Here is a 27552-nt window from a genome sequence, read left to right as displayed (position 1 = left end):
GTCATCGACCATGGGAACCCGGTCCCCATAGGTCTCAAAGAAATAACGATCTACATTACTGGGACCCTTTTCGCGACCTTCCTTTTATTATGACGATAATCTTAATGAACTCGTTACAAGTCGGAAGAACATAGTCACTTGCTACTTCGTAAATCCTGCTGGACATTGCTTTAGATTTTAACGACAAGGTGTCTGGTAGGTCTTCCTGGGTTACGGAAACCACCTGTTGATATTGCCGTGGTAGTAGAGAATGTGAGGTTAGGTCAGCCAAATACTATAGTTGGCAATGTATCAAGGGTCAAATACAATGCTTCGCCGGAGGTGATGCTGCGGGGTTTAAAAAAAAAACCTAAGCAACGATATTGAACGTCTTCCGCGTACTGCAGCCGATGCCTGCACTTCCGGCGGAAGTATGCGGTTGCCAGGATTCCTAGGAGGTCCTACCTCAGGAAGCCGTTCTTCGGAAGGAAGCACGTAAGACTCGATTGACCGCGTTCGTTTAGCCGTGAGCGATGATCAGGCAGGAATCGTTGAAGATGGCTGGCGCAATCGGGCGGCAAAATGAAACGGAGCAAGGCGTCGAGAGTCGGGGACAGGTCGAAGCAATGTAAAATGTAAAGCGAAGACATTGGCCGGAGTGGATGTTCTCTATTTTTATTTCTTCTTTTTTTCTCACTGCGTTTCGCTCGACACGCTCTCCTCCTTTTACTTCTGCACTGAGTTCCTCCTTGCGATTCTTGTACCTACCTATCTGCTTGTCTACCTACCTACATACCTACCCATCTGCCTACCTTGCTTCCTCGCGGCTCTCATCTTTTTTCTCACTTTAAATCATTCCTCTTCGTTCGCCCTTTCTCCTTCTCTCTCTCTCTCTCTCTCTCTCTCTCTCTCTCTCTCTCTCTCTCTCTCTCGATGGCAAAGGGCTGCCGCTCGGTAATTAGGCATTCGAAACGACATACCGTCCAAACCCACCCGATTTCGCGGTCATTTTGTGATACCGGTCATAAAAGGGAAAGGCGCTACTTCGAAGGTTACATTGATCGCCGACGATTTCCGCATGAAAGCGATTTAAAGAAAAAAAAAATTGAGAAAGCATCGTGTATAGAAATGAAGAGACGGAGATTATTTTTATTCGCGTCGAGATACAAGGATCGCTGTGAATACATCGTATGAAGTTAATTCACCGTTTTGATTATTCCATTAAGTATTTCGTAAATTCAATTACATCGCTTTCAACGCTACGGCACTGTCGCGTTTTCACGTGCATATTTGCGCATACGGAATTCTTGTGATTCGAGGTTGTTACCGTTGCGCGCTCGCCCATATATATAACACGTAGTATACATGAAAACGTCAACCCTTTCTAAGCAATGCCAATGAACCTTGCCTTCTCGTCGCTCCCTCCAATCGCCTATACACGCGATAGTTCGTCGCACCACCCAGTTAACCCGTCTATACAATTTAGAATCATCAGCAGGTACCCAGGATACCACTTAATCCCGTGAAACTAATTGCTAACGAGAAGGCGCCTATCGTATCGTCATATGACGAAAATAATATATTCTTCATTAAATGTTTATCTCGCACGATCATTGCATAGGATAATAAAGGTCCGACTGAATTCATCGATCCAGTTACACGTACGGGTACGCAGTGAGAGAAAAATATGAATCTTGAACTCGTAAATAAAGTGGTCAAGCTGCACGATTATAATTAAAAGTTTACCTTGGAGGGATCCGGTATCCTGTCAAGTCCCAAACCTTCGACGATGCTCCTCCTGATTCTGTCCAGTTCCACATCATCCAGCCTATCGGTGGCTGCTCCAGGAAACGCGAGACTCTCCTCCTCCTTGGCAAAGACATCCTCCGCGTCCACTTGGAGGTCGCCAGCTGCATTTCTGACGAGACTCTCTAGGTATCCTGGGCCAGGGGTCGGCACGCCAAACGCGTGACCAAGCAGTGCCATCACGATGACACTGATGAGGACACTAGAGATAGTTCTGTTAATACCAGAGGAGGACTTTGGCAAGTCTGTGCGACCTGGACGTCGTATCCGCCAAGGGGCGGTTATGCCAGATCTAGTGGTACAGGTGGTACTGCTGGTAGCAGTGACGATGGACCTGGTGCTACCGGTGTCTATACTACTAAAGGTCGTGGTACTTTCGATGATCGTTAACGTCCGGCGCAGACGGCCGGCAACGCCACTGCCGATCGAGATCGCGCTGGATTTTCTACCGATTTCTTGAGATTCCAGGGGAATTATTAAATGCTTGCCCATAGCCAGCTACATGCGTTCGTGGCCTCGGCCAGGTACGGATCGGGGTGCACTTATCAAGCTTTAATCTTTTGTTTCTGCAGTTTTTTGTTTTTCTTTTTTTTTTCGTTTATCTTTATATATATATTTCCTTTTAATACGGTGCTATTATTCTTCAAACTATTTTTAAAGACACTCTCGACGTACACTTCACACACTGCACTGCTCGTCGTTCGATGATTTGATCTGTAACACTCGACGGGTGTCTTTGCCTTTAACGTGTTATTTTCCTATTTTTCTTCTTTATCCTCTATCTCGCTGCTCTTGCGATCTCCTCGCAGAGTTAGCACCCTCCGGTATCGCCTGCAGTTCAACAAGTGTCGAACACCGTCCGCCGCATCCCGTACATGCTCATCTTCTTATCCCAAAGTCGTGACGACAAGAGTTGCCCAAGTTCAGCTACTGGGGACGATATCATTCCTCCAAGACGATCGTTGATCCTTAACGATCGGCCGAGTCGTCAATAAGGACAAGGAGGTTCGTAGTGGTCACTGGCACGAATGTCTTGCCGATCCTTTGGGGTTCTCTCTCGTTCATCGTAAATCGTGAATGGAGTAGCACAGACCAGCCTGCAATATTCTTTTTTTTTTTTCGATATCCTCAAGCTCAAAATCGTTACCGGTACAGTCTATGAGTATTTTACACGTGTTTCTCAACGATTTTCCTATTGTGTATTAATCGCGCACTCCATTCAATTACAGTTTTTTATTTTATTCTGAAATTCTACGCGCGCACCCTCCTCTCATTCTATGTCCACGTTAGCTGCAGCCTCTTTGCGCGGTATCACGTATCGCTTCGCTCTGCACGACTGCCGCGTGTCGACTGTTTGCGGGCATGTATTGCCACGCATGTATATATTCCGTGGGCTACTCCCGCCTCGACCTCTACTGGGACTCTCACGTCCCTCTCTGATCTCGTGAAGTCGCACCGCGCATCGTCCTGCGCCAATGTGCCACCTCCTCGTGTTTCGCTGCTGCTGTTGCTATTGCTGATATTGGTGTTGCTGCTGACACCTTTTAGACCACAACTACCAGCACCGGTACCAAGAGCGCCCTTTTCATGAACAATATCGATGTTACGTAGAACCGGCGATTCTGTTCCCCTTGATAATGATTTTAATGACGATTCTCTTGGCGAGTACCGGGAAAGTGCCTGAAACGATGTTAATTATAATTGAGGTTAGGTTTTGTCATTGTAATTAATATAAAGAAATTTAACTGTAAGATCATACGATATTTGGTAATTGGGGGTGTTTTTTACTTTTGCCAATATTATAGTATTTAATTTTTTTATATCGAGATTTTTTTTTATTATACGTAAACTTAAGGGCTGTAGAAATTTTCATGGTTCCCATAGATTTACGGAATGACGTTACAGACATTTTTGAGAACGTGGAACTAATGCATACCGACGTGAAACGTTGTGTGTCTGGAACGTGGGAATAGATTGTGGAGATGGGGGAACTATATATTTTTTTTCCAGATATATTTTCAAAACTACCAAAGGGGCTTAGGTGGCTTAGGTGGCTTAAGTGGATTAGGTTTTGTCGAGTGACTTAAGTGCCTACCGTGGAAATCCTATGTGTATCGATGACAATCTCGACGTCTCCTAACGAACCTAACCACTCATTTCATCGAAATATCCCATTTCCTCCAAAGAACGCGACAACAGTCGCACAAGTCATAGGACAGGGTTAGTGGATCATAATATTCCCATTCTATAGGATGTCCACAGTGAAATTCATCCAACTTTCTACATACAGTGCTTGCGAGGTTACCTTTTCAGAATCCACCAGGCTTTCATCTACGGTTAGGTTAGGCACAGCGTCTTTGGAGTTCACACAGCATTTCCTACTTTCTATCTTTCGAGTGACACCGTCTGACGATCACAGAATTTTTCCACTTGCAAACGGCAAGGCACAGTCCCCACTATTAGTTATGCAATCTACAATTTGCAATCGTTACAGATATTTCACTATCGTCAAGACGGAAAGTCCCATCCAAACTCGTCCATCTTTTCCACTAAGCGAACGACAGTTACGCCAGGATCCCCATGATATACGATCCTGGGAATACTTACTTCCATCAACAAATTTTCAATCCGACTGGGCCAACCGGAGTTCTGAAAGATTCCAACAAGCCCCGTTTTCAATAAGCGAGCAAGCGTATCTAACCTCAAACGTGCCACGATACCTGCCGGCTTACCTTGCCACTGGCCGTCCGCACGTTGCGCAGACAGACGTTAGCTGTGAGTCTTATACGTCTGCACGCTTTATTTTCTATATACGGTCGCATACATTGCACCTTCCTTCGTGGCTTACTATATTTCCAACGTCATAGGAATACTCGCGACACTCCTATACCTTGCAGAATTATCTGGTAGGTATGTACTACACCTCTCTATAGTATTGGAATAGCTCTTATCCCACCATTAACTACTTACCGGCATTTCTCTCAGAACGCACATGCAGTGCATCTTTCAGATGCAACCGAGTAGCAGGTGCAGCTTACCTGACTACGTTATTGATAGCTACGTAAGAATATATACGTATATATCATACAGCTCTAATAATACATTGCTCGTATTATTCCTATAATCACTTGCACGCTATTCTGTATATATACCAGTGACATACGTGGCTATTGATATTCGAAAGTTTACAATGATGCAATATCGTGAAGACTTTAACCCCTTTGTCACTGTTGGTACGTCTATATGACTTGCACGCTTTTCACGCCAGATAGCGTAATGTTTGATCAGCAAAATCAATTCATTCGCCAAACTATATGTATATAGGATTGTAGAATTCTAGATACGAACAATTGCAATTCCTCGATTTAAAGATCAATCCATAAAAATACAATGGACCTTGTCGTACTACAGTTAATATCACGAAATCCAACGGTTCCTCGTGAGAACAAATCTCTTTTATTTTCATTATGAAAAATCAAAACCAGACACAATCTTTTAAGCAATGACAGATTAACTTTTCCCACTGTTACTATATATGTAAAAGCTCTATAAATCTAGCATCAACAATGTATTCGCAAATCCACTAGAACACAACTGCATATCACGTATATATTATTCCTATCAAACACTTAATCGTTATTACAGCAACAATTCCCTGTAATTCAGTTCCTTTTCCAGCAGCTTAATCCACTTAAGGCCATATAACATATTACACTACATAAACATCCACATATCACTCTGTTGATTGAGTGCATTCCAACGTTGCTCTGAGAGCTATGCAGCCAAGTATCATACCTATTTATTAATTGGACCAAAGTACGTCACGATTCTGAATAAAAGTTCCTCGGGACTATCCATTTCCCGGAAGACAACAGGGTCGACGGATCTTTTCTAGAAAATGCACCAGGGGAACATTCAACTTTTCATATAAATTGCAGCAGCGCCAATTACATGATTGGACTTCATGGGTATATCGGGGAGTGTATACGTGTATAATGCCCGCCACTAAAGTTCACCAGCACTCACAGTAGTGTCTCCTACGCAGAGTTCAGAGGAATTTGTGGATCGTAGCGAAATTACGCAGCAAAGTCAGAGCCGGGAATCAGGCGGCGGTGTCCGTTTCGAGTGTGCGAGTGGGTAGGACAGAGGTAAGGAGAAGGGAGGGAGAATTTAAATCGAAGGAGGGTTGGCGTGTCGGTTGGACGGGTGGGTGGTGGACAGGCATACCAACCAACTACGTGTATTTACACGATCCCGTTCCTAGAACCGTAGAACGCGTACGTGGTAAGGTAAGCATGATTCACAGCGTGACCTACCCGTTGCGCCCTGTCACGGGGTTACGCGGGTAATAAGCGTTTCGCAATAGTCCGTAATGCGCTTCTGACTAAGCGCCGGTCATTTTCGTTCGTTAAAGCCCACAATCAGTACGGGACAAAGTTTTACGAAGAGACGACAACGACGACGGATCTTTATTTTCCGAAATATTAAATTGGCGGATCAGTCATTTTTCTAAAAATTTGCATTCTCGTGAATTTTCGGTACTTTAATAATTCGAAAAAAAACTACAAATAGATAACGACGATGATAATGAGAAGACAAAATAGAAAAAAAATTAAGATGCTCTTATTAACTTTGTTTTCTATTTATCGGACAGATCTTACAGTAGTCTTTGGTCATCCGAAAATTATATACGAAATATGTACATAATGTATATCGATGCGTAACACTCGAAGGCGTACTTGGCACGGGACTCCTAGAGATACTCTGCATAGTTGCACTACCGACGTGTGAATTCCGAGAGAAATCTGGAATCGTTTATCTTAGAGCGAAAACGATTCTTCGTAGAATCTATTTTGCTTGAAAATACGATCCAGGCACGATGGTATTCGAAATTAGGTAATCGGAAAGTTAAAAAAAAAATTTCCCCAAAAAAGATATTCTCGACTTAAAACGCGAGCCGATCGATGAATTCCGAGACATTTGTATCTCCCTCTCTCTTTTACGCACGTAAATCCCCATAAGTCCGTCTCTCTCGCACTTATGGATGGTATAGGAAATTAAAAATCTCACGACCGGTCGACTATCTCTGTGTGTATGGATCTTTAATGAGTACTTGAAGGATCGCTAATGGCACTGAATAGCCATGTGTAATGAAAATGAGATACAAATGAATTAATGAAACGTTTTGGCACATCACGCCATTAATGATTTTTCGTTTAATTGACTTTTCTCCGAGCTCGTAATTTCTCTAGCGTCTCACAAGGTGGCTCGTTGAAGGTGCAACGCTTACGTTCCGCAATGTTGAGATCGTCTCGTGTAACGCCTACGGACCGTCCCGAAACGGTTTCTCACGGTGATGACACGGTATTTCAGCATGCCGCTACACGTTCGATAGACTGATGAGCAAACGCGAAGGGGCTTCTTTATTTTTAGCGGTCTACCCGTCTACCTCTTTCCCTCTTGTCTCCTTCGTAACGACGACTATACCTCTATGTACACCCTCTCTCGTACCAGACTACCATATATAACTATATAACCTGTATACACTTTGATTCTCGCTACCGTACCATCCCGTAGTAGCTACTTTCTTATTTTTTAACTTCCACTTCGTCTACCACTTCTTCACCCTGTTTATTCATCCTATTCCTCGTATACTCTTTGCCATGCATTTTTCCACTGGGGTCACAATACGGCTTCGCTCCTTGGCCATTTCCTTCCGTTTTTGTATACCGTTTCTTTTTTTTTCCGCCACTTTTTACTTGCTCCTATAAGCATACATCATTATTATTATTTTGTTAACTCATATAAGATTTTTATATATATTTAGTATATTTTATAATATTAGTAATACTTAGTAATATGAACCAAGTGTTTCGAATTCTCAGACTTTGAGGTTATATCGGGTTCATGTTATGTTCGTGTTATGTAAATTTATGAATTGAGTTCTAAGATATTTTGTGACTTTGTAACTATAAGATATACCTATTGTTTCTTAGAAAAATATAACGTCTACTCGCAGCCTTGATTACGACGTCGCGACGCTTCACGCGATCCTAGTTTGTGTCACCGTACATTTATTTCCGTCTTTGTAAAGAAACGTGATAATTATGAGAAGGCTGCACGTACGTCAGATACAGGTAGGTTGGTACCTCATTGACCGACAATTTCGTTATGTATGTGCACAGTTGGTAGATAGGAAGTCTGGGTAATTCTAATTGGCATTTATTTCACAAGGTGACGACCCTGTTAAAGGGGTAGTGTAGAATGTACGTTATTAGTATAAATAAAAAATGTTGATACGTTACACCGATATATGCCCTAAGGACTAAATTACTCAATCACGAAAAAAAAAAATGTCAAACCGTTCACAAAGTCATCGTTGCACCTGTCGTCGCGAACGCGATGAAGAAACAAGATAAAAGAAAATAAGGAAGGCCAAGAGAAAGGGGACTGACGGAAGTAAGATTTCGTGACATTTTCACGCGAGAAGAAGATAAAAATAGGCGCACGGATTGAGAAGAAGAGAAACATAGTGGCAGGAGGGTCGGAAGGAGACAGGCGTCCCGACGCTGACGAATCGAACACAACTCCGTATATGAGTCCTATAGGTGTACACGCCTCTATGCATTGGGAGATCGATGTAACCCCATTTCAGGTTGAGTAACTTCATAGCAGCCAGCCTTTTATTACATTCCGCACGTCCCAGATCAGGCCAGACTGCGCCATGGCCGTCTTCCTTCCTCCCTCTTTTAAATCCACTCGCTCCTCTCTCTCTCGCTCCTTCACCCTCGAAGGAGTTATATCTCGATCCGGCAAAACCAATAATTACCCACTGCGAACTCGACTGGCCAATGCGATAGGTCGACTCCAGCCGCTAACGAGCCGAACCACCGGGATCGACATAACCTCTGACTACCAAAGCGCCATGACTTAATGAGCAACAATACCATACCAAGTAAGTGTATCTTAGACGATACTCTTTTTTTAGGTTATTCGTCATCGTGATAAATAAAGGCTTTTAATATTTTCTTGGCAAGACCCGGGAAGTCAATTGAGTCCTACGTCAACAGCATCCCGTCGATAGCCGTCGATGATGAACCGCAGACAAAATCACTGCTTCTCCCTTGAAACGAGTCAAGATTGATCGATCAATTCCGATCGCCGACGGAGGCGGTAAGGCGTTTTCAATTACTTGAGAAACCACACGCTCCTTTACGGAACGCTTTTACAGCTTCCCATGGTGTCCTTCGTCGCTTGTATAAAGAAAGCTGATGTCTCACAAGGATTCTATCCAAACCCTCATGAATTCATGATGATGATCCTACGTACTTATCCACGGCTTCGGTAAATACGTCAGAGTACAGTGCTATACTTATATCCACTAGAAAATCAAAAGGTGAAACAATTTTTTTTCGGCATAGATACTTACACTTCATCTTTTCTGGATTCATCGTGCGTAGGAACACGTATAATATAAAAGTGCTAGTGTCAGCCTTATGCGTCCATTTTCAAACGGGATGGATGAAGAGTTGGTTACAAAGTCGTCGTGGCGGTCCGAGAACACCGCGCCTCGGTAAAACACGATCTAGGCGGCTGTTGTTATTCTTGGTAAGGAATTCCCGCTCGGTTGCATTAAGAAATTATTTATCGGACGGCGCGCCGCCGTCCTGAGTGAGTACGAGGATGGGAGTGCGTTCCTCACTTGTGTACTATACCTATATACCTAGGCCATACGTGAACTTAAGAAAGAAAGAAAGAGAGGAAGAGAGAGAGAGAGGATCAAGCCGTAACATATTGAAGCGAAGCCAAGCAGAGAGTGGAGTGGGTGGATGGGTGGACCCTTGATGGTGCGAGGAGGACTCAACTTGCTCCACGAATACAGCAATTCTGTAGTAAGGATGCTGGAATCGAGGTAGTCGCCTGGACCGCACACGTTGAATGCGAGTACATAGGTTCGGTATATACCTGGCGTATCGGAGAAGCTTTGCCAGTAAGATGAGAGAAGCTGACGACATAAAATAAAGTTGGTACCTGTTGAAAAAAAAAAATGGTAAAGTTATATAGAAAGCTGACAATTGTTTTAGTATTAATTTCAAATTCAATTTGTAGAAGCAAGTTTTAGAATTGTCAATACCTTACAAAATTATATATATGTATATATACGGAGGAAGAAAGAGGGTTGTGTAGTATGATTTATTTTTTTATTTATTTCATTTTACTTTCCCTTTTGTTGTTTCACGTGGGGTATCTCATGTTATGTATCGCAGGGCTCGGATTGCAGGAGCCTAAGGAAGCTGCTGTGGTGGCCATCTTGCTATGAGGTACGAATGGACGGACAGGAACACCCTGAAGCAAGCAGGCATTCCAGTAGAGACGCAATCGACAATTACGAGCTGTGGTTTGAGTCTCTTGTTTATTCCGTAGGGTGCATTGTTGCTCGGATTTATTAAAGCAGCCAAGATCGAGAGCGGTGCCTTGGTTTAATGTCGAAATGTGGGATGCGCGACACGATCTTTCTTTATACTGTATATGCCTGGAATACACCTACTCGTTGCTTGTCCACTTCCATTTAGATACATGCTATCCCAATAGGGGATATCAGTACAGATTTAATTTTCACGTACGAGAAACCAGAGAGAATTTCTTCGCCGGCGAATGAAAAAGAATTTTTAAAAATTATAAATAAAAAAAATAACAAATTTCAAAGAATATACTCATTAATATATATTATCCAAGGGATGATCATTTTTTAGCTAATTAGAATTGCCCACTGACGGTAAGTATCACAAGACATAAATAGCATATGATGCGCTGATTGGTCGAATCGATGATGAATCCGTTTACCGAGTGGTGAACTAATCCTGGGTATAATAAGGAGGGCTCGCGGCACGTCAATCAAGGACTGTAAAATATCGCTGACATCCCGCAGTGATACTGGCCTTAGATCATAGTTCCTGGAAGTGAGAATCTGCCGGTGGACGCGTGAAAAATGTCGAGGCTCAAAGTTTCGTGAGAAACACGTGGCGATCCAAGCACAAATCATGCTACGAGGAACAATCTTCGCGCACTGGCTAGAATGGACAGGCAGCTGCTAATGGGCCAGGACGAGAGCAAGCATGTATAATGAATCTTAACACGATTGATGAATTACTGTGATGCGACAATGACGAATCTCTAAATAAACTGAACGCGCTTCATTCGTTATGAGAAATCACGTCCTTTTCTTCCATTGAGCTCATTTGAACTCACTTCCCCACTTTGAATCCCGGTTACGAATAACTCCGTCATGAAAAATAGAATCAAAGAAGAACATGAAGCAACGAAGAACTAATACCTGTTTTTACATCATAAAATATAATAAATACAATCGAGATGTCCTTGAGCCGGATTTTTCTTCTGTTCCTCTAACATTGTGACGTCATATTATATATGTCGTTAATAACAAGAACTTTTACATCGTTGAAAAATCCTTTATATTTGCATTTCGCAGAAAATATAAAAATGTTAAGATCATGGCCGGATACGAAATCACTATAGAAAACAGTGTCGTGACGGCACGCGAACAATCTAATAATTATAAACAAGCCTCAACTCCTGGTTAATTAGTCAGTAAACCAGAGGAGTGCTGTCACCACTATTAATAATGCTGTCGACATTTGTATCAGTGGGATGAGCCTCTCGTCAAACAAACTAAATCTAGCTATTTATTGAGCAAACAGTAAATACTCATAGAACGAGAAAAAAACTATTAGCCAAGGCACTCGTGTAAGCAGAAAGTACCTACCAAACTATCTACTGTGTATACCAAATAACCTGTCTATGCCTAACTAACCGACTAGTTGACTGCCTAAACAGGCTACCTTTCTAGCCATACATCCTAAATATATATCTAATGTAATTAATGCTTACCGTAATCTGGAGATCCGTCATGCAAGATCCGCTCGCCATAGTTCCCCGTGGTCCGCGTAACACGTATAAATATACCAGTGAAGCAGATAATTATGAGAAGTGGTTATCTCTGCCACGTTCGTTAATGTTCGGAAACGTTAATGGATTTCTTTTGGCGGCATTACAGTACCGGAAGTACAAAGTTATCGAGTCTAATTATGCACGAGAGGTCGACGCTTTCGTAAGCGCCATGGTCGGCCGGCCAGTGAGCATTGCACAGGAGAAGACGGCAAAAGTAGGTGCACAAAAGTAACATTTTCACATACGACAATTCAAGGGTAATCATTGACACAACAATGCTGACAATATTGAATATGTTATTGGCATTCTTGAAATTCCGTCACTTCCGATTTATCCGCACGAAGAAACTTGCAGTCATGGAGACTAGAGTAAAGGAGTCCCATCTTGATAGAGGAATCAACGAAAAAACGACACCAGAAATGCGTCGAAAATAAGAAATTCACTATTTCGCCGATGGCGTCGCTGTTGTCAATAAGGAACCTATATATAGATATAGAAGCCATGTAGATTTAAAAATAATTGCGTGCTACGACGGGTTCTCTAGCGGAGTCAGCGCCGCAAGTGTCGTTTCGGGCAACCTCAATTTTAACAGCTTATCGGTGTCATTCCTTATGTACATAGATGGGACTCCTCTACTCTAGTCTCGATGCTTGCAGTCTTCAATGACAGTTGATACGGACTATTCGTCTGTTACGTTGAGCGCATGCGCACAAGGCGGTGCGGTTATAGGGTGAACTAAAGTCTTTATTTGAATTCGTTCAAAAAGCCCGCGTATTGCTTTTTTTCAACGGTCGTTGACACTCGGTAGACACTTTTCTTTCTTCTTAAGCTAATTACATCCGAGTGTGTTTCAATGCGCGGTCATTACGTCAGAACGTTTGTAAAAAAAAGAAAGAAAAATGAGAGAAAAATAGGCGTATGCATTACTTTCGCCTCCCATTGCTTTACGACAAGGCAGTGCCGGTTCACATTTCGAAACCATAATTCTGTGCTTTTTTCCTTTCAGATACGAAGAGCCAGAAAAAAAGGTGTCGTGAATCAAAGAAAAAGCCTTTAACGTCACATAGCAGCCAGGCGCATGGGTGCACATATGAATTCTATCAAAAGGAGCAGGCGTGGACTCTACAATAAATAATTCCGATTATCAAGCAAGACTCTAATAATTATATTAAGTGAATCGTGAACCACGAAGAATACATACGTATATATGTATACAAGTACACAAATACATTACCAACCAAAGTCCCCAACACATTCGCCCAACCTAAAAAAGAGGAAAACGTATCGAATACAGGTATACGTGCACTAGGGACACTTGAGCATAGATAGCCAACATAAAGTAAAGAGACGCAATCAGGCAGTTACGGCTACAACTCGTAATTAAACGGCATTCATCGTTCTTATCGTAGTGCATGTATACGTACATACACTACGTACCTACCAACACGTAAAATTCCCTAGAATAAAATATAAGCATATACTATACACATATCTAAAATACTACTAGGTATTTATGCATGCACGCTCTATTGAAAGAGCGAAAGAACAAACGGGAATTCCAAATGTCCGTTCGTTCAATCGTACCTGATCCGTTGAGCGTTATCCGCTCTGAATTCGACTCGGTTCGTTCCTGGTACGTCTAATAGGTTACCGAGTGCATTCATTACAGAGCATTGGAAATTTACCACATAGTAAGGAGACAGACTGGATAAATTCGTAGTCGTATAAAACAGTGTGGTACACGTATGTATATTTTATATGTGGTATACGTACGTATCATCATCATCGGACTGTAGTTTACTCGAGTTATTCAATCGCAAATGACTAAACTGGTTAACGTCACGGAGTAATTCGACGATAGGAAGAAGCGCGGTAATAAACCTGTTACGAAAATGGTGATAGGAATGCACCGGTTTGATTACGTTGTACCGGCATATGTACTGTGTACATGTAATTGGCATCGTTCAGAGCTGTAACTTATTTTTAAAGGAGACAGCAGACCAATCGCTACCACCCTGTAGATACTGCGAAAGGAGATTAATAGCTTATCACGCGAATACGTGAGAGGTTATGTGTCGGCCAGAGGATTTGGAGAGTTTACAAAGTGAAAGATGCTTTCGCAATGACGTCGGTTTGTCACGGTCTGATGAACTGTAGTTGAATGACGTCGTTGTAATGAGTCACCGTGTATAATAGTTTTCTGTTACTCTTTTATCCTCGTCTACGAGTCTGACACTCTTTACCTTTTTCCCAGGCTATAACGTGGACTACTGGTTTATTTAAAACTATATATATAAAAGTAAAGCTTACCTTTTTAAAACGGGATAGTAGCAAATCGCCTTTCGGTTTATTTATGCGATCCTTCCTGTATTCACAGCAGATGGAAATTCTTTCTCGGTAGCGAAACCTGACAGCGTATAATTAGACGACTCGATGCCATCGTGTAAAACATTGTAAAAAAATGATTAAATAATATTTGCCACAAGCTTGCAAACGGCTGATCGGCTGATTTATCGAGTCGTGGGCTACATTGTACGATGCAATCATTATTACGGGCAAGGATTGATTGATCATCGATGCTTCCTATTCTGCTCGTATATGTAGCTCACGTACCTTACGGACTCTGATTAATGATCTATGGCCGCTGGGTCCCCAGACTGTTTCTAATTCGATAATTAGGGATGATTGTTTTCATACGTGTACTAATATACGTGTCTTCATTAAATATTACGTCCTCCATTATTTTTGTCCAATGACGTGACACTGTGGCTCCCGCGACTTTGTCCACTCAATCATCGATATTTCAAAGCGTACGAATATCCTTTGGAACAAAAAAACAGATGGTGGCCTGATCGTGATCTACGCATGGTAGAAAGCGGAAATCACTCGAGATCATTTATACCGTACTCGTACAGATAGTTCGGTGATAAACTAATGATTTCGTAAGAATCGATAGTATTTACGTCAGGTATCCACGGTCGGCAGGTATGCCGTCTTGGTATACTAATCATCGAAAAGACACCTGCTCGATGACGCTCGGGATCGAATAGACGACAAAATAGCCAGAGCGGATTGTCGCATTTCGATCGGCCGATAATAACGAGCGCTAAATATAATTACTGATTAATTAGGAATATGTACCGTAAGAGTTTAAAAAATTGATACATTAACATAATACATGTTTGTACCTGCAATAAATCTGATCACTTGTAATGGTCTTGGGTAACGTTGATATATTAGTATTCAAAGATCATTACGTGGTAGAATAGTGTTTGTCAAATAAAAGTACACAGTTGCGTTCGACATTTTGTATTTAGGAAGGATCATTTTTGTTAAAAAAATTCCTGCATAAATGTCAGACGTATACTAAAAAACACGATATGTTATGGAAAAAACACGACATGTTATGAATAAACAGACACTAGTCGTGTCGACGTGGCTTTTTTTCTGCATTACACAAAAGTCGATTAGACGTCTAAACAAGATGAGTGAAATTGTGCGTCTCAAATATTACATGTAAAACCAATTGACAGGTGTCAATATGCACGTTAGGCGAACCAATTAGCAGTTGGTCGCGAGCGTGATTGCATTAATATATGCCTTAGGCATTTGACAAAAAATTTTTCTTAATATATTTATCAGCTACCTGTTTGTTAGTGGCGACAGATTATAAATTAGGAATACGTTAGATTGGCACAAATGAATATTAAGAACGTGACAAGGCGGTATATTATAATGTGTTAAATAAATACTATAACCAGTCGCGTGGCACGTGCGAAAACGTGGGATCTTTGGTTGATGTGCAAACTCGCACTTCAATTTTTCAGCGATATTAATCGTGGCTCCTTTTCGCAAGGAACAGTACCAGCCGCCGATCCGATTTTAATAAGCTTTCGTGAAACCAGCAGAAGCGCCCCCTGTGTTGGATGTGTTCTGCCGTAGTGGAATACGCTTAAATCATTTGAAATGCTCATACACACTAACGAAGTACGACAATTATTTGTATACGTGGAACCGAAGAAGTTTTCTGCGAAACCGAGAATCGCAAAAATTCGTAAAAATCCTTGATGCAGATGCTGACGACAGGTTTTACGCAGTTGGGCTGGTTTTTATTGTCGAATGCGAAAAGGAAAACAAGAATCGTCAGTGGCACGTTCGCAAATATTCATACGTATGTTCATAATTAAAGAATCGGTGGATGAGGGAAACACCGGAATTATAGGGGGGTAATTAACGATCGTTAATAGACGAGTGTTTTGATTGGTGAGTCGTTCAAAAATGAGAATCGATGACATTTGCACAAATTGACTTTCCAGTCTGTTCCAAGGAGTTCATTTCACCAGTTATCTCACCCTGGACACGTCCTTCAAGAATTAATTTAGAAATGATCGACAGACTTGAGTATGCGCCTTAATTGTGATTTTTTAAAATAATAACAACTACTTGAAATTTACCTATAATTACGCCGATAAAAAAGGTAATGATTCAGTCATAAAATATTTTATTAAATGTTCCGTGAAATATAATTTCAACGCGAAATCCTGTACGTTTCGAATGGAACGTGTAACATCGAATTCGTAGAAAAGGAAAGATTCTAATCAATTTTATCTAGAATATTCAATAAAAAAATAAACGGTATGATATCCGTGCTGATTTTTCACTACAATGCCAATCAGCAATCTGACAGTCTGATTACGTCGCTCGAGCAAACCGGACTAGCAGTCGAGTGACCGTCGCATCCGGTTTTATTAGACGATCATAATCCGTCGCGGTCACAATAATGCTAACGAAATACATAAATGCGGTTCGGGAAAGGTGAGTTAATAAGTGGGAGTTATAATTGTGAACGATCGTCCAAGTCCATACCGATCAATGAGAGCGTCGTAGTTCTTATGGGAAAGCCCGGCCCGAGGCTCAATACAGTCGACCGCTCCCCGCTTATTCGTTCAATCCAATTCCTCGACCTCGCACCTGCTCCGGAAACTGGCACAGTACCGACTCGATCCTGATGCAATTCCGTTAACGAATTCGCTTCGATTGAACGGCCATTCGAAATTTTATTCATAGAAAAGTGTATCTGGACCTAGTATAACCGTCGCTGGATTAAATCATACCAATTTCTACGATCATCAATTGCAATCACTACACAGGGACAAGTACAAGAAAAAAAAATATACCTGCTATCAAGAATCACAATAAACTTCTTATCTCCTCCGTAGTCCTTGTACCATTAATTTCATAACGACCTGGAATTTCCCCATGAATCCCTAGACTTTCCTATTGCGTCTGGTGGAATTCTCCTAATCTGTGTTACCTCTTTATATAATATAGCCCATGTATATCAGTACATCAGGTATTGCACGACCTTAGCTACCTATAGAGTGTAACATTCGTTAAGTTGGCGGGAGGATATAAAAAATATGATGGCGACCTCAATTAGATGAGTAACCAGCTGGAGGTTCTCGCAAGTAGGACTGACTCACACGTCGCACGACACCTCTAGGGTAACACGAAGTCCGGAATTCACTTTCTGCGAACACAATCATTAATTCCAACGAAAATTCTACTCGAACGTTTAGGCCTTAACTCCGTATATTTCCATGATTTCATTGCTGACTGTGTTTAGGTTTCTACGTCTTGCTAGCAGACGACGTATACGTATATACCTAGATAGGCGATGCTGGTAACTTTCTGGATAAAACAACGACGCACCCTGCCGGCTGCCAGTTTAAAGGCATTTTAATTGGAGGGTTCTCCGGGAGATGGGATCGATCCTTCACCTGGTTTATTGTTGTGATCTGCCAGTTATTGGGACTCGATTCAATTTTATAGCCAAACAACGTAACGTAACAAACCTTGTGATAGAATGATCGAGTGGCTTCTTTAGTTGTAGGTCAGTTACACATCTACTGTCTTACTGTCTACTGGCTTATGGTCGAATAAAAATCATGGCCTTACCAGTGTCTAGTATTATGTTATAAATCAATGTGTATGCAACTAGTTATGGACATTTGCTATTTCAAGATGGCGATCTATCTTATGTAAGAGTAACAATACCGTTACTGCATTCCCCGTGGCGCATTCTGTGTGCGAAAATTAAAAGCAAAAAATCTCCTGCGTATGAAAAGAGGACAGATCTATTAGTTATTCTTGGATATTATTAAAGTCATTCGCCTTTGACTTGTACGTGGGTTTATTGGCGTATTAATAATTATGCAATTACTGTGTATCGAATGTGAGTAGATATACATATATATTTTGTTCGTCATAACAGATATTCCAATGGACGCCTGAAGACACGGAAATGAATTCACTTAACAATCCGTTATGGATTTAATGATGATTATTGAGATATTTGATTCTTTCAGATCGGTTTTGAAACACCTGGTGCAATTCGGTATTCCCGAAAGTGACGTAATGGATAAATAAAGAATAGTACCATAATATAGAATTCGAATGGCGAACTAACCTGGTTTCATAAAAACAAATTATATACACGCAACCGTTACGGCTGTACTCTTTGTGACGATGACACTGTGCATCAAGTAGGCGAAAATTTATTAAACAGTTGTAATGGTTGAGAAACATTTTTTTCGCACAAGATCATCCAGCAATTACGTTGCTTCATGCTGCGTTTGCGTTAAATCTTTCCAGAGCGGAAGTTCGTGTTTACGTTTCCGTATCTGCGGAATTTCTCTATAAGATTTTATCGTCCTATATAGGATCGTTCGCGTGACGTTATAAACGCTAACGATCCCTAGGAAAAATCGATATGTACTATATTCCCGTGCAGGACAAATAATTTGACTTTTATCCTCAGAGAGGAAGTAAATGTTTACGGGTCTGTCCGGTGGAATTTCTCAGTTGATTTTTATTGTTACTCACCTAGACAAGCTATCGTTCGCTCTCATATGTTAATTCACAGATAACTACACCGATACCGAGTTTCGAAATTCCAAGTAAAAAAAAGTACGTGATCTATTTTCATAATAGAGGCATAAAAATTTATCGTAGAATGTTGATGTTTATGTCGATCGTGGGCGAGAATTTAACCTGCAAATTTTTATCGTGTTCACAAAGACTTTTACCGTGGCCGCCCATGAAAATTGCGTGTTGAGAACTAACCTATCTCTAAGAAAAAGAAATTTTTGCACAAGGGTAGTATACTTGACAAACACATAATTTATGAATGATCCATAAATAAGAATGGAATTTGTTTGTTTACCGTTTTACGCAATGGCGTCAGTGTATCGGGTGGAATATCGAGCGGGCGAATTTTATCGTGCGTTTAAATAACCTTAAGTCTTGATTCATAAACCTTAAGCCTAATTCACACCCGGAATAGTCATACATTACGAGGTAGTGTAGTAACTCTTAGTAACGAATGGCGAGTCGGCCATGATTTTTCTGTCAGTAGTAAGTACAAGATTCGTAGCCAGCCAATAAAAATAACGAGTTTTCGCTCTCAATTGGGTTTACGAGCGGCGCCGCGACGCCTTTCTTGACTTTTTATTCACTCCTCCACCTCGCGTTTCGACTCTCTAACATCTTTCTTTTTACTACCGGTTCCGCAATATATCATTATTCATTCGATCAACGTCTTACCCATATGAATACTAGACTTGCCCGAGTGCGGTCGAGTGCCTCCATTATTCGTAAATGTTCAACGATCCATTCGTTAAAAAAAAAATCTTCGAAGAACTCATTATCTCAGCCCCTGGTTCGGTGATTGAACTATTTTTTTTTTTAGAACATCAATCGTCATTCACCCATCGATACAGATTCATGACTCATTCATAACCATTTATACTGGCAAAGTGTATCATGATATCATCATAATCGGTTCCATGTGTTTGATATCAAACATAACGAAATAAAATTGATGTCCTTTTGAACTATAAAAATGTTGTGTTAGGTAACATCGATTTTTGTTATATTACTAGCTGAAATTAATTTTTTCCCCTTAACTGTTTCCCTATCTTCTTTTCCTGTACAATACAAATATGCATATATTATATGTATAATCTTCAGAATCTATTTATTACATGTTTAGCGATAACTTAATAAACACTCACCTTCAATTCATGCTACTATCAAATATTACGAGTCATCAAAATTAGACAGCACATTCTGACGTCATAAAATTATTAAGGCGCACCTTGTGAATCCATATTCATGAAAATAAAGCATCAGCTCAATTAAAAAAATTATATAAATTTTTGACAAAATTTAAATAAACCATCAGCAAAATAAAATGGCGTTAACAGTGGATGCACACGTATTGATACGTTATCTATTTTGACGCTGGTACCTAAAGCCGGTAATATGGCTATGTGTTCCAGTTATACAACACACTAATTCCGCGTTGGGTTTTCCACGCGCGTCATATCCATGGGAAGTGTGAATTTCGTTGCCAATTGTAAACGCCATTTAGCAAATCGATATGGTGCATTTGCAGAAACGGTTGCCCATCAATATCAAACGCTCTTATTCCTGTACGCACAGTGTCCATTTGGATCGGTGGATCGATCTGTTCCGCAGACAGGACCATTGCCGGGTAACGGATTCAAAAGAGACAAAGACCAAAAATTTATAAAAAGAGAACCGAATTGATCAGAAAAAAAATGTGAAGTCCCTGACGATACGCACGTGGCTGAGTATGTCGTCAGCTGCGTTTCCCAATTGATTATATTCGCTCAACGTTCCATATCGTGCTCATCTTCTACAATTCCAATTTGCATAACCTCCTAGCCACCACAAAACTGGTTCGAAAAAAATGACAGTTCACTCATAAATAACAAATCAAAATATTGTGCACAGTTACACCGTACTTCGAAGTTTAGGATCAATTAGTACAACTAACTAATGCATTTATCCTAAATAAATCTGTAGATACGAATATACATACTTAATATACATACGTAATACATACATAATATACATACGTAATTAATAATATTAATATTCTCACACAACAGTGACAGATTACCCATCTACAGATAAAACAAATTAATAAGTTCAACCATCTCTTCTCAATCACTATCATTGTATATATATCTGTGTAGATGAAGTCTTATCGCAGCTTGTAATATGTATGATACTAACCCAGTAGGTAATATACATACCTGTATAAGATAGAATCGGATGCTACAAGATGAAAAGAAATGAGTTACGAGATGAGAGACAACCCAAGGACCACAATAATTTCGTAATAGACCAACAAACTATAATATCGTAGGGGGTTTTCAGCGGGCTTTATCGAGCGACGTGTCGCCGGTTCTCTTCGGCTGTCTACATCCTTCGTTAAACGTGTCATCTCGGTTCCCACCTACGTGCCGTCGTTCCTCGTTAGTCAAATTGAATTGACGTTAGCGTCTCGTAGAAGTGTAACGACGCTCCTGATGAACCAACTTGTTCCTGAAAAAAAAAGATGTATGTTCTTCAGCACCTTCTGAGTGATCTGTCAACAAAATTGGATACATTTTTGGATGCATACAAGGTAAAGAGCAGCATACGTTGTACAGTGAATCGTTTGTTCCAGCTTCTTCTATTTTTTACACTGACTTCCGGAAACCAAAGGAGTCCCCGTCAATTGGCGATTCATTGTTCGTACCTGTAAGCGAGGTCGAGAACGACGGTGGCGCCAGCTGCTGTAAATTACCGACAATACGGCATTTGCTACATGCATCGGTTTGCTTTCGAAAATAACACAAGTACTTGCATGACGTATGTATTAATCTTATCTATAGTTGTTCTTGGCAATTATTACAAATTGGCATTTACCTGTGGTACTGGTAATGTAGTAAGTGTCTACACGTTTATATTAATACCAGCACTCCTATGGAATCTCAATTAGAATTCTCACTGTGATAAATCCTGCTCTACCAAGGAGAATTCGTACGCCGAGTGCATACATACTTTGACTGTTTTTGAGGTTGGATTTAATTCTAGACAAGTTGTCAATGAATATTAAGTTTAGAATTAAATCCGCAGTGCAGCCATATTACGTTACTTGCAAAAACATTCAAAATTTTAAACATGGTGCTGTTTGATTTTTTTTCTTAAGAATCGCATTATTTTAACAAGACACCCTTTGGTTTGGAACGTCTCACGGCAAGTGGAGATGGAAAAAAAGTGACGTCGCCACACTGTAGAGTTTGAGAAATTCCCAGAGTCGCCACGTATCGACGATCGACGCCCACTTGGATGTTTCTCTGCTATCACCGACGAAAATACACGCTAGCGGGTGTCGTATTTCCAATTGACTTTAATGCCCTTCGATTTCATTCTCTTTCTCTTCTTCTTCTTCTTTACCAATCAGCTATCTCCTATCGCTTCTTTGTCGGCTCAAAAAAAATACGCCAGACTACCTAGTACCTATAAAATAAAAAAAATATTAAATTCCTTCACAAAGCGCTTCTACGAATCATCCTCTTCTATAAGAATATGGCGAACGCGAGAATGCAAGAATGAAGAGGAACGAAAAGAAACTAAGAAAGACCTCTCAAGACGAACGTTTATTACAGGACATTGCAAAACGACGGTTAGCTTCTTATCGCTCTCAAAATGAAAAACAGGTTTGTAAATCAAGGCGGCACGAGCCTGCAAAGCCAAATGACTAGGATTCTCCCAAGGAATTCGACATTGCTGGAAGCAAACGCATTCATACGGAGCTGAAATCGATTTCAGTGAAAGCTGCCGACCTTTTAAACGCCTCCAAGAAATTCTCTATATCGAAAAAGAACGAACGATCCTGCTAAAGCACGTAGTCCTTCGTATTCCAGGAGTACATTGTGCAGCATGCCTATAAAGCACTCGGCAAGCCCGCTACAACCAACGAGAAATTCACATGGCGAATTAGAAATAGTGTCGTGACAAAAATATAAACTTACCGAAAATTCAAATCCATGCGGGTGGCCCAGGTGTGACGCTTTATAGGAATATTCACGTGGCACCTGTATGTATCATATGAGATTGATACATATTATACACCCAGTTACTTCCGTGAAACACGTCCTTCGATCTGGCGAGGTCACCATGAGATTCATGATCTTTTATGGGAACCCAATGGAGACTGTCATATGGTTTGAGCATTAACTAATCGACATCCAAGAAGTGTTCGACTCCGTTACACTTTCAAATACACGTCTGCCTCTTGTAGTATAGACACACGTGTTTTTCTTATAGCGATATACATCACGATACTCATTTGGTTAGCGTGAATTATCAGCGAGATTAATGTTGCTTCCGTGGGGGTGTGCAAGTTGATACTTGGAAAAGGAAGGCAATCCAGGGGGTTGGTGTGAAATCGACATAACGCCACAGCCCACGCTAGGTTCACCACCACGAAGGGACCCTTCTTGGAAACTTGGTGGTTGGCTGAATCACATTTAGGCCGATAGGAGTGTGTGCGTCATGATAACATTTTCCACTCAATTAGAGTCTCCCGCTAGAAGGGCTGAGTGGAGTAGAATCGAAATCCAAGTGAAATTCCCCTAATTTCCAGATACATAGTCGATGAAGTCCAAGAAAACAATAGAATTTTCATTATGTACAGTAACCTTATCTGTAACAGAGAGTCCATATCATTTAGATTAAGCTTTCAATAATTATACTATATAATAATGTAATATTAAAAGTCTATGATAGATTAGTAATACAATTAGGTTTTCATCTGTCTCTTTATGTCATATAGGTTGTAGATAGTGTATCAAGCTGTACATACATAACTCCATGCATTTATATCCACCCTATGATTAACCTAATTCCGGATCCTTTTTGTGTGGGTCTATATCCCTATGACCGAGTTCTTAAAGAGAGGGTGGCAATCGATTCTCGGCTTTAAGACCCAGCGGATTGTTAGAGCCTTGCCAGTATGTAAACGTAACAACAATTCATTCAGTCACTGCTAATACCCTAGGTAAAGATTATCACCCAACTCCTATTTAAATTCTCTACAATATACCTCAGTGCGCTTTCATGTATTCTACTCGTTATACTTTTTTGATAATAAATAAACAAATTCACACCCAAGCTATTTCCCAGTGAAAAAGTTCACTTGGAAAGCAGAAAAACATTCATTGAATGTCATGAGATACGGCAGTGATGTCAGGGTGGAAAAATATAATGGTAAATGTCAGGAGTTGGCCACCCTGATTTAACCGGATTCGAACCACGTGCGCATCGATCCCTCAGCTGCTTTTATGAATGAGCTGTTTCCAGTCAATTTTCCTGCTAGCAACTTCATCCCTTCCTCTTCCCCTCTATCTACTCGTATTCCTCAACGTTGTATCATTCTACAAAACCGTCTTCGTTTCCATTACAATTTTCCTTGGGGTTCCACTACACAATTCATTCCACCAGCTCCGGTGCTCCCGTTCATCAGGTCAATCTTCTAATGCGTTACACGTTCCAGGAACGTTGTCGCAGTCGCTGGGCGTCTCCCATTTCGTAGGCATTTTTACGCAGCATATAGACCAAGTGTGTATAAAACACATAAGTATTAAGCATGGGCGTGGGCGTCACACGTGAACCTACAGCAGGTACACAAGCACAGTTCATTCATCAGGATTGCTTTGCGGACACCGATAGCCCGCAGCGACGTCGTCATCGAGGACAATCGTACTACGGAAAAAGGAACTGAGAATATTTTATTATACTACTTTTACCTAGTCACCTTCCTTCCTTCCTATACATCCTCTTCGTCGCGTACCTTCCACGCGGTTTCAAATTCCGCCGCTACTGCTAATGACTCCTTGCGTATATTTTCTTCCGCGAAATGGCACGTTCCGATTCCCATAACCGGAAATTCCTGGAGCAGTGAACGCGGGCTGCTTTCTTTCACTAGCCACCTTGCAAAGTAATAGCCAGTGGGCGTGATAATCGTTCCTGGGGGATGCGAAAATTCCAGTTAACTCACTAGACAGAAATGAGACACACGATATACATAAATATACGAACACGCTTTGTCAAGATACCTTATTCATCGTGCTTTAAGGTTATTCAGTCCTGATGGGAAATGCGATTTTATGTTATTCCAAGTAAGTATAAAAGAACATAGTCATTCTATTAACAGTACCTGCATCTGCGCTACGTTAGGCTGACTTCTTTTCTATTGACTTATGCAATAGTGAGGTTATGTATTATGTCCTAAGCACGTATCGGCCTCGCGCATCGTCATTCATCATCACGGTAGTCTTGACTCACGCATGGAATACTCCTCGGTATGTGTTTGTACTAATGGAATAAAGAACCTTCGAATCGATAGAACCCTTGGCAAACGTCGTAGAACAACCAGCCCACGCCATAATCTCTAAATCGGGTCAAACAGCGCCATGCAACCTAACCACCTTCCTATGAGTCCTACCACATCATCGCCTCAAATAACTATTCGCAGAAATACACAATTATAATTCCAATTACTAAATTAAAAATCAGTTAAAGAATGTTACAATAAAATTATAAACTAAATGAATATTTAACTCAGGCATACCAATGGAAAACGAACAACTTTAAAAGAGGCATCCAATCACCAAGGGCCAACGTGTCTAGATGGCAGTTACAAAATAAACAAACATGATAATCCTTATGCGATTCGTCACAATGGCGTAACCTCTTCGACAGCGTTTACCTTTGTAATTTACAATGTCTTTTCCACTATAAATAGTTACTATGTAATCCACGCATAGGCATAATCTTTCCGTCATGCCCCTTCGTCTGGTTTCTTTCGGTTTTATTCTCTTAACCCAGCACTTTATATTGGTATATACATATATATATACACTGTCCTTATGCGCACTGTACATAATATGCATTCTTGGCGTATAATAGGTATAGGAACAACTGCATGCAATTTCCACGTGCTGTCTGCTTTTTCTTGTTGCACTGTACATCTGCGGCTACAATGTTGCACGATTTAAACAGCCATACTGCTAATGAACATCCCGCGCGCTGCTTCAAACACGTAGAAACACTGTACTACCTTGACTGCATTTTTGTACAGCTACAGTGTGTTACGAAGATGCTGTTTTAACTAGGGATTTATTTCGACTGTTTGCTTCGGCGATCCTGACCGGAACGACAATATAGTTATTAAGTACGTGAAGACAACTCGACAGGAGTCAAATACCGTGCCTATGAATATGGCTACTTTAAGTTCTGTGAGACCTCAGTCTGTGGAACAGAATAGTGAGGCCATTACAATGAATAGAAAAGCTCAAATGTTGAGTTTTATATCGTTCTCCTCTTAGTTTAAACAAATTTAATGACCAAGTATCTAATAATAATTATCTAGTGGTTTTTTTATTTCGTTGAAAATTTACGTAGAGACAAATTACGCAGGAGCGCTAAACATAAAATTGGTGAGATCTTTGAGATCGCACGTGTGTAGTTAAGGATTAACATGCATCCTGGTGAGAGTTTATTGGAAATGCTGTAGATGTGTTAGAAAAATCAAATAGAATATGTCGTTGTTAACACCTCGATCTTACAACATGATAAATGTCACTAGTCACTTGCCTAGGGCGGGAACTGGTAATAATGCGCTTGAACTTTGAACCTGGAAAATACATAAGAAATAAATATGTGCAGATGCATGGGAAAATATCATTCATAGAAAGGGATAGTGAACAAATGTTTGTTGAATTTTGTAAGAACAGAAAACCGTCAATTTTATTTAACATAGCTAGGCAGGAAGTGTTACAAGGAAGCTTCGTACTCATTCAGAAGAAGCGCGGAATGCATAATAGATAAAATAATGGAAGACCCAGTGTCCTCAAAGGCCAGGTTAGAAAGGTCGCGTGGAGGGAATCCCCTACTTTGTATTCGCAGCTTCTGGTTGGCTGACTGACCGGTCGCAAATGCGAGCCACGACCTCTATTAATAGTTGTGAATGGCGTATTTTTGGCGAGCCGATGTGCCGTTCGGGAATGCTGCCACGTTATTTTTAGCATTATTATTCCTAGTAAAGTCTGTAATGCGCTAAGGAACGCGTGCCGATCGTCGACTCAGTGTAAAGGAGCGTTCAAATAAACTTAACGGCACGGCACGCATTACTCACCTTGTTTTCGTATTTGAAATCGATTCGATCCGATCTGGCGCGATTCGCATCAGAAAAGATCAAGCATAGGGCATCGTTATTATACCAACGCTTCACACCAAATTGAGTATTTGTCTGTTATTTTCGCGTTTAGTGAAATTTCTATTAAAAAAAAAAAAGAAAGAAGTTACATAAAATTGAAAACGTCGGTTACCCAATTATAAATTTTTTTTCATTCATCAAACTTTTTCGCCCCAATTATTCAATGTCGCAATTCAATTTCGAATCGTTATGGCGATTGACGCACGTCGATGGGACGTTCCATATTCACCAAACTTGTATTCAATTTTCTCGTAAATAACCTCACTTTTACGTATACGATGGCATTTTCTGTCATGAACAAATCTGATAAGCTATAATGAAGTACTTTATACTTTTCTTTTTGGATCGTTTGACGCGAGTTGCACGTCATTGATGGGTGCGTGACATGTTTGACTCCTTTAGTGACTTTCCGGCTGGAATACAAAATTTCTTAAAATTCCAGTGATTTCCACGTCCTCCTTGAGGTATTTAACTATACCAATGTCCTCCGCAGGGAATCACAGAATTCGGAATACACTTATTCTATACTAATATTCTCTCAGTGTGCTCAATGACAATAATTATTGTCCTACGGAATTAAAACCGTTTTGAATCCGCGTGCTTCCCGACTATGATGATTCACGTGGAGACGTTCATTGGGATTCCTGGAAAAATAAACG

General features: G+C 40.7%; 2 protein-coding genes and 3 long non-coding RNA genes across 12 annotated transcripts in view; 2 read left to right on the top strand and 3 right to left on the bottom strand.

Annotated features, from left to right (window-relative positions):
• LOC107266776 (bone morphogenetic protein 4) overlaps positions 1-4508 on the bottom strand; it is a 19302-nt gene extending 14794 nt beyond the window's left edge. The window contains exons 1-3 of one of the 2 annotated variants that reach the window (XM_015737621.2): positions 4393-4508; positions 3881-4257; positions 1726-3465 (exon numbers count right to left, since the gene is read on the bottom strand). In XM_015737621.2, the coding sequence (XP_015593107.1) occupies positions 1726-2277 (552 nt within the window). In that variant the 5' untranslated portion in view covers positions 2278-3465; positions 3881-4257; positions 4393-4508. The remainder of the gene's footprint in view (positions 1-1725; positions 3466-3880; positions 4258-4392) is intronic. The other variant, XM_025084041.1, reaches the window with a different exon arrangement.
• Positions 4509-4590: 82 nt separating this feature from the next.
• LOC107266778 lies at positions 4591-11151 on the top strand. 2 transcript variants are annotated; one of them, XR_001537482.2, is made up of 6 exons: positions 4591-8740; positions 8823-8958; positions 9017-9129; positions 9207-9393; positions 9513-9835; positions 10053-11151. It is a non-coding gene; the product is annotated as an uncharacterized LOC107266778 (long non-coding RNA). The 2 variants fall into 2 exon arrangements; XR_001537481.2 differs by having other exon boundaries at positions 9513-10106; positions 10210-11151.
• On the bottom strand, positions 8799-11818 carry LOC112494211. Its single transcript, XR_003059434.1, has 3 exons — positions 11695-11818; positions 9002-10131; positions 8799-8908 (listed from the first exon to the last, which is right to left on the bottom strand). It is a non-coding gene; the product is annotated as an uncharacterized LOC112494211 (long non-coding RNA).
• LOC112494210 lies at positions 11702-14263 on the top strand. The gene is made up of 2 exons (XM_025084046.1): positions 11702-11968; positions 12761-14263. Exons 1-2 carry the CDS (start codon positions 11714-11716, stop codon positions 12809-12811), a joined length of 306 nt encoding a protein of 101 aa, XP_024939814.1. The 5' UTR covers positions 11702-11713; the 3' UTR covers positions 12812-14263.
• A 7280-nt stretch (positions 14264-21543) lies between these two features.
• Positions 21544-25199, bottom strand: LOC112494207. Of its 6 annotated transcripts, none has more exons than XR_003059415.1 (4): positions 24833-25199; positions 24423-24672; positions 22458-24287; positions 21544-22131 (listed from the first exon to the last, which is right to left on the bottom strand). It is a non-coding gene; the product is annotated as an uncharacterized LOC112494207 (long non-coding RNA). The 6 variants fall into 6 exon arrangements; XR_003059417.1 differs by having other exon boundaries at positions 22647-24287; XR_003059416.1 differs by lacking the exon at positions 21544-22131 and adding an exon at positions 24732-24762 and having other exon boundaries at positions 22300-24287; positions 24423-24642.
• Positions 25200-27552: the final 2353 nt, after the last annotated feature.

The sequence above is a fragment of the Cephus cinctus genome, unplaced genomic scaffold (genome assembly GCF_000341935.2).
Source record: "Cephus cinctus unplaced genomic scaffold, Ccin1 Ccin1_scaffold0330, whole genome shotgun sequence".
NCBI lineage: Eukaryota > Metazoa > Arthropoda > Insecta > Hymenoptera > Cephidae > Cephus > Cephus cinctus.
The sequence above is the reverse complement of the archived record's forward strand: the minus strand, read 5'-3'. Positions and strand labels throughout refer to the sequence as shown.

Coding starts and splice junctions, on each gene's coding strand:
- LOC112494210 (XM_025084046.1), top strand. CDS start 11,714: ATGCAAGATCCGCTCGCCATAGTTCCCCGTGGTCCGCGTAACACGTAT. Junction 11,969..12,760: donor CACAGGAGAAGACGGCAAAA/GTAGGTGCACAA, acceptor TTTTCCTTTCAG/ATACGAAGAGCCAGAAAAAA.